Here is a 7,500-nt window from a genome sequence, read left to right on the forward strand (position 1 = left end):
TGAAACACTATTACGTGTGACGATTTAACCCTTTTAACTACCAAATGGTTATAACCCTTTCACTGCGACAATACAGAAGGTTAACCCTTTCACTACCACACTACAGAAGGTTAACCCTTTCACTACCACACTACAGAAGGTTAACCTTTCACTACCACACTACAGCAGGTTAACCCTTTCACTGCGACAATACAGAAGGTTAACCCTTTCACTACCACACTACAGAAGGTTAACCCTTTCACTACCACACTACAGAAGGTTAACCTTTCACTACCACACTACAGCAGGTTAACCCTTTCACTACCACACTACAGAAGGTTAACATTTCACTACCACACTACAGAAGGTTAACCCTTTCACTACCACACTACAGAAGGTTAACCTTTCACTACCACACTACAGAAGGTTAACCCTTTAACTACCACACTACAGAAGGTTAACCTTTCACTACCACACTACAGAAGGTTAACCCTTTCACTACCACACTACAGAAGGTTAACCTTTCACTACCACACTACAGAAGGTTAACCCTTCACTACCACACTACAGAAGATTAACCTTTCACTACCACACTAGAGAAGGTTAACCCTTTCACTACCACACTACAGAAGGTTAACCTTTCACTACCACAGTACAGAAGGTTAACCTTTCACTACCACACGACAGAAGGTTAACCCTTTCACTACCACACTACAGAAGGTTAACCTTTCACTACCACATGACAGAAGGTTAACCCTTTCACTACCACACTACAGAAGGTTAACTCTTTCACTACCACACTACAGAAGGTTAACTCTTTCACTACCACAGTACAGAAGGTTAACCTTTCACTACCACACTAGAGAAGGTTAACCTTTCACTGCCACACTACAGAAGGTTAACCTTTCACTACCACACGACAGAAGGTTAACCCTTTCACTACCACACTACAGAAGGTTAACCTTTCACTACCACACTAGAGAAGGTTAACCCTTTCACTACCACACTACAGAAGGTTAACCTTTCACTACCACAGTACAGAAGGTTAACCTTTCACTACCACACTACAGAAGGTTAACCCTTTCACTACCACACGACAGAAGGTTAACCCTTTCACTACCACACTACAGAAGGTTAACTCTTTCACTACCACACTACAGAAGGTTAACTCTTTCACTACCACAGTACAGAAGGTTAACCCTTTACTATCACACTACAGAAGGTTAACCCTTTTCACTTGTATGAAAGCAGCATCACACTTGACTTCGACTTATCAGCTGCGATTACGCCGACCGCGGCACTTGCAGGCTGTGCCCACTAGGGGCGCAGGGCAGCTCTCTCTCTCTCCGAGTGCCCTTCTGGTTTTGTTGTGTGTTTTATGCGCGCCAGCTGACGCCGAGAATAGCAGCCCTCAGACAACTCAGGCCGATCCCATGTTGGACAGACCCACTAGTATAAATGACGGACAGGGCGCTGTAATGTTAGACAGTAACGCACTATAAAACACACACACACACACACACACACATACCGGACATACGTACTACACATACAGTACGCGCGTGCACACAGGGGTGTGTAACGTGACCCCTCTGGCCTCTCCCTCTATAGGTCAAGCTGGTCTGGTGACGTGTGGTGGCGTGTGGTACGGGGGGGGGGGGGGCCCTAATTTGAGCCGACACCGATACAGGTCTGTGAACCGCTGCTGACCCGCGGCGTTGCCGTGGCGATGCAATCATAGAATAACCATGCGCTTTTTATATATTTTATTTTGATTTGATTTTGATCTTTATTTATCTCGAACAACCATAAACACAAACTTGAAAGAACAAAATATAACTAAATCTAAATAAAAAAAGAGTTTTATAAAAAATTTAATGAAATACAAAAACAAATAAAATATATATATATATTATATATATATATAATATATCTTCCTAGACATGGAAGCAATTGTCAACAACATAGATAAAGACAAATGGTTTTGTTTGAGATATATCATCATCAATATCATATTAATAAGATGTAATAAGTTATCCATCAATATCAAAAAATAATATACCTATCCACTACAGCAAAAGATAAATAAATAATTACAAATATAATATATATATATATTAGGGCTGAACTCGATTATTCGAATAGTCGACGAATCGGTCGAAAGGAGCCGTACAGTCGACAGCCAACCTCTTAGTCGAATGAAGAAAAAAAAGAATAATAATAAAAGATTATAATTATTTATTTTATTTATAAATAACAATGAATCATTCTTTCCGAAAGCAAAGAGGCCTAGAATGGCGCTAATGGCGTGCATTCCAGCGCGGATAACTGCCTAAGAAAACAGGCACAGAGGCACTGAAAGAGGATTTCACCCGTCTAATGAACACACTAGACTAGACAAATATCAAGATGTATCCATCAGTGGACCAATTGCATGCTTTTGCAGAGGACAAGAAGCCTTCAGTCGACTCCTTCAGACATTAGTGAGTGGCAGAGTGACTGAGTGAGTGGCAGAGTGACTGAGTGAGTGGCAGAGTGACTGAGTGAGTGGCAGAGTGACTGAGTGAGTGGCAGAGTGACTGAGTGAGTGGCAGAGTGACTGAGTGAGTGGCAGCGTGACTGAGTGAGTGGCAGAGTGACTGAGTGAGTGGCAGAGTGACTGAGTGAGTGGCAGAGTGACTGAGTGAGTGAGTGGCAGAGTGACTGAGTGAGTGAGTGGCAGAGTGACTGAGTGAGTGGCAGAGTGACTGAGTGAGTGGCAGAGTGACTGAGTGAGTGGCAGAGTGACTGAGTGAGTGGCAGAGTGACTGAGTGAGTGGCAGAGTGACTGAGTGAGTGGCAGAGTGACTGAGTGAGTGGCAGAGTGACTGAGTGAGTGGCAGAGTGACTGAGTGAGTGGCAGAGTGACTGAGTGAGTGGCAGAGTGACTGAGTGAGTGACTGAGTGAGTGACTGAGTGACTGAGTGAGTGGCGTGGCCTTCCCTTACCTTTAGCGAGTCGAAACAGGCGATGACGCGGCCGTTCTCCACCTGGCAGCTCTTGGGCGGGTGGGCGAACTTGCACTCCTCGTCGCTGCGCGAACACGTGCCCCTCTGGAACTGACGGCACACCTCCAGGGTCAGCCATTTTGTGTCCCGTATGGACGCCATGTTTAGAGCCATGGCGGGGGGAAAAAAACGCAGTCGCTAGCAGGCGTTGAGGCCTTAGATTGGGTGGGTGGGTGGGGGGTGTGGGGGTGTGGGGGAGGCGGAGCCTCTTTGTTTTTAGCGGGAGACACGCACAAAAAAAAAGGATAAAAATACACAGACGGCTAAAACCCACGGAGCGTCTGACGAAAGGACCACCTGGTGTCGGAGGTCAGAGGGCCCACTTCGCCCTCGCGGACGGCAGAGCGCGACGACGGCGGCAACGGACTGACGCTGGCAACCCCCCCGGCGGTCGAGAACGCCGTTGTCATGGAAACCGTCGATCACAAAGAGGAGCCGTTCTCTCCCGCTCATCGACCACAGCTGGTCTTTTAGGCGCGGACCTCCGTCGAGGTGGAGGAGGAGGGGGAGGGGGTCATGCTCCGGAGAAACGACCGGTTCCTCTCTCTGTGAGCTTCGGTAGAGCTCTCTCTCTCTCTCTCTCTCTCTCTCTCGCTCAGGCCTGGGCAAGGGTTAGATGGGATGCTTCGGGAAGCTTCGCGGAAAACGCCCAGGGAGCTTCAAGTCGAGGTGCTGCTGTGTCTGACAAGGCACTTTCTGTTGTCAGTGATCTGTGGGGGAGGGAGAGAGAGGGGAAGAGAGAGAGGGGGGGGAGGGAGGGAGGGAGGGAGGGAGGGAGAGAGAGAGAGAGACAGTGACAGAGACAGAGAGAGAGAGAGAGAGAGAGAGAGAGAGAGAGAGAGAGAGAGAGAGGGAGTGAGTTATTTTCAGAGCACATAAACAGCCACAGTAGCTGAATGCAATGGGCGAGAGACAATCACTCCAACCTGCCATGAATGGTTTCTGAGCACGTGACGACATGATACTAAGGATTTCACAGATTCAAACTGTGTCATCATTAGTGGTAAATAAATTTTTTTTATAATAATAGGCGTACATTTTTTATCGCTAAAATGATCTCATCGCTCGTGACAGGAAAGTGTCACACCTCTGGGTTTAAAGGGACCGGCGACCAGTAGAGTCCTTTCTCAGCGCGATTAAGATTCCTTTATTGTCACGTCATTCAGTACCTTACAGCTAAAATTGTTTGGTTCCTGTTGGTTGTCAGTTAAGGCCATGGGTAGGTAGGGAATTTATAATTTTTTTAATTAAAAAAAATCCCACGGCGACTATGGATAGGGAACAAACAAACAAAAACAAAACAAAAATCAACAATCAAAAATCTACAAAAACCGATCCAGAAAAGAACAAAAAATTAATTAAAGTTTGCAAGATAAAACAAACAAACAAAGATATCAACAATCAACAATCGACATAAACCGTCCCCGAAAAGAACATAAGCCAACATAGGAAAATCAAAACTTAATCTGCAATACCCGAGTTTCATGGTAGAGAAAAACAGATTGTAGGTTAAATTTGACTATAAGATTATAGAACCCTGTTTTTAAACATCCTTTTAAACTTAAAAATACTCCTGCTGTTTTTTATTTCATCCGGTATATTGTTCCAGAGTTTCACTCCTTTAACTGACACAGACATACTTTTAAGTGTGGTTCGAGCTCTAGGCTGTTTCAAATGTAGTGTTCTTCTTAAATTATACGTCACCTCTCGTTCTTTAAACAAAATGTGTAAGTTACATGGCAGTTGATAACTTCTAGCTTTAAAAAATCTCTGCTGTTTTAAGGTCAACTAAGTCAAGGAACTTTAATGCCCTTAGTTAAAAAAACAGTGTGTTTGTAGGATGGAGACAACTGATATAGAATACAGCTCATTAGGGTATAGAAAACTAATGTTCTGTGGGTCCACGACTTGTGTCTCCAAACCGGATCACATCACCGGTCTGTCTCCCGGTCCAAACCGGATCACGGATCAAACCGGATCAAACCAGATCAAACCAGATCAAACCAGATCAAATCACAGGTCTGTGTCTCCCGGTCCAAACCGGATCAAACCAGATCAAACCAGATCACATCACAGGTCTGTGTCTCCCGGTCCAAACCGGATCAAACCGGATCAAACCAGATCACATCACAGGTCTGTGTCTCCCGGTCCAAACCGGATCAAACCGGATCAAACCAGATCACATCACAGGTATGTGTCTCCCGGTCCAAACCGGATCAAACCAGATCAAACCAGATCAAACCGGATCAAACCGGATCACATCACAGGTCTGTGTCTCCCGGTCCAAACCGGATCAAACCAGATCAAACCAGATCACATCACAGGTCTGTGTCTCCCGGTCCAAACCGGATCAAACCAGATCAAACCAGATCACATCACAGGTCTGTGTCTCCCGGTCCAAACCGGCCCAAACCAGATCAAACCAGATCACATCACAGGTCTGTGTCTCCCGGTCCAAACCGGATCAAACCGGATCACATCACAGGTCTTCTACGTCTCTGGTTTCTTTGGAGAGAGAGCAGAACATCAACTTTCCGAGATCCACGGAAATAATAAAATATCGGAATTCCTGATTTGGCTGGTGTTCCCCTTTAAGTCAGCTTGTGTGTGTGTGTGTGTGTGTGTGTGTGTGTGTGTGTGTGTGTGTGTGTGTGTGTGTGTGTGTGTGTGTGCGTGCGTGCGTGCGCCTGTGTGTGTGCATGCGTGTGTGTGTGTTTGTGTACATGTGTCATTCAGTATTTGTGTCCGTTTGTTAGTTAGTGTGCCCAGAGGGGCTCAGGCTTGAAAGGGTACAAGGGGTGTGGGGTGGGGGAGGGGGGGGGGGGGTGAACGAGCCAGAGAAAAGCGCGGCTGCAGCGGGGAGAGAGAGTAATTCGGAAGCCACTTGGGCTTGAGTTTCCCCCTCGATCTCCGCCCGCGTGCCCATTGTGCCGGCGGCTGAGTACCAGCCCTCCAGGACCGCGGCGGCGCGCGGCACACAAGGGGCTGAATGGCGTCGCTCCGGGACGGGCAGAGGGCAGAGACGACGGCCCCAGGGCCCACCCTCAGAGTGCAGAGGGGGCGGGCAGACAGAGAAACGGTGCGGTGCTACAGCGCTATATTCGGGGCAGCCGCCCAGCAGCCGGGGGGAGGGGGGGGGGGGCTGAGACCGGGCTGAGACCGGCACCCTCGCACCGCTCCACCGGACTCCCGCCGCTCCGGTTTAGAACTAACTTGATTTAAATTTAACGAGGGGATGTGTGTGTGTGGGGGGGGGGGTGTCTCATCTCATCTCTTCTCATTTCTTCTCATCTCTTCTCTCTCATCTCTTCTCATCTCTTCTCTTTTCTTCTCATCTCTTCTCTTCTCATCTCTTCTCTTCTCATCTCTTCTCATTTCTTCTCATCTTCTCATCTCTTCTCTTCTCATCTCTTCTCTTCTCATCTCTTCTCTTCTCATTTCTTCTCATCTCTTCTCTTCTCTTCTCTTCTCATCTCTTCTCATCTCATCTCTTCTCTTCTCATCTCTTCTCTTCTCTTCTCTTCTCTTCTCTTCTCATCTCTTCTCTTCTCATCTCATCTCTTCTCTTCTCATCTCTTCTCTTCTCATTTCTTCTCATCTCTTCTCATTTCTTCTCATCTCTTCTCTTCTCATCTCTTCTCTTCTCATTTCTTCTCATCTCTTCTCATCTCTTCTCATTTCTTCTCATCTCATCTCTTCTCACCTCATCGCTTCTCATCTCTTCTCATTTCTTCTCATCTCATCTCTTCTCACCTCATCGCATCTCATCTCTTCTCTTCTCATCTCTTTTCTTCTCATCTCATCTCATCTCTTCTCACCTCATATCACCTCTTCTCCTCTCACCCCGTCTCTCTGGCTATTGTCTAGGGGAGGGAAGGGAGACAATCGGTCTGGCCACAATCGGAGGAAATGGCCTTTAGCCCTGCGTATTGAATCCATTAGCGAGGAGGAACTACTGCGTAAGGGAGCCAGCACCTTGGCACATCTGGAAATATTTTGGAGCCAAACGGGGGCGGGAAAATATGGGGGAAGGGGGGGTTGAGCGGAGAGAGGTGGGGGGGGGGGGGGGGGGGTTAAAAACCTGCAGCTGCCGGTTAAAACCACAATCTGTGATGTTTCCAAAACTCGTTGGTATATTCGGATGATTTGACTTCCAAATGGAAAGCTTTCGGAACGTGTATTTCACGCCAGTGTGTACAGACACTGCTAATGTAAACAAACACAGTAGGGCTGTACAGTAGGGTTGTACCGAATAGTTTGAAGCTTCATTCATAACGGTGACATTCGAATTCTAAAATCAACATTCAAATTATTTTTATATAAAAATAATTATAATAAATGTATGTGTCTATTCATTCCGTTTAAACCAATGGGGTTTTTCTTCACAGTTGCATATAAAGATTATGCTACACTAATAGTATTATACTATTATAGTATATGACTCGTCATAAAAATGTAAATAAAACATTTATCA

The 7,500-nt window shown here is 46.3% G+C and overlaps 1 protein-coding gene across 1 annotated transcript in view; it reads left to right on the plus strand.

Moving 5' to 3' along the window:
• Positions 1-6,015: 6,015 nt before the first annotated feature.
• LOC311240843 (muscleblind-like protein 2a) overlaps positions 6,016-7,500 on the plus strand; it is a gene marked incomplete at its 5' end in the record, with an annotated part of 59,099 nt that continues 57,614 nt past the window's right edge. Inside the window, one exon of the mRNA XM_084329437.1 lies at positions 6,016-6,105. Within this exon, the coding sequence (XP_084185563.1) occupies positions 6,016-6,105 (90 nt within the window). The remainder of the gene's footprint in view (positions 6,106-7,500) is intronic.

This window comes from Notolepis coatsorum (genome assembly GCF_963971535.1).
Source record: "Notolepis coatsorum genome assembly, chromosome: 1".
Lineage (NCBI taxonomy): Eukaryota > Metazoa > Chordata > Actinopteri > Aulopiformes > Paralepididae > Notolepis > Notolepis coatsorum.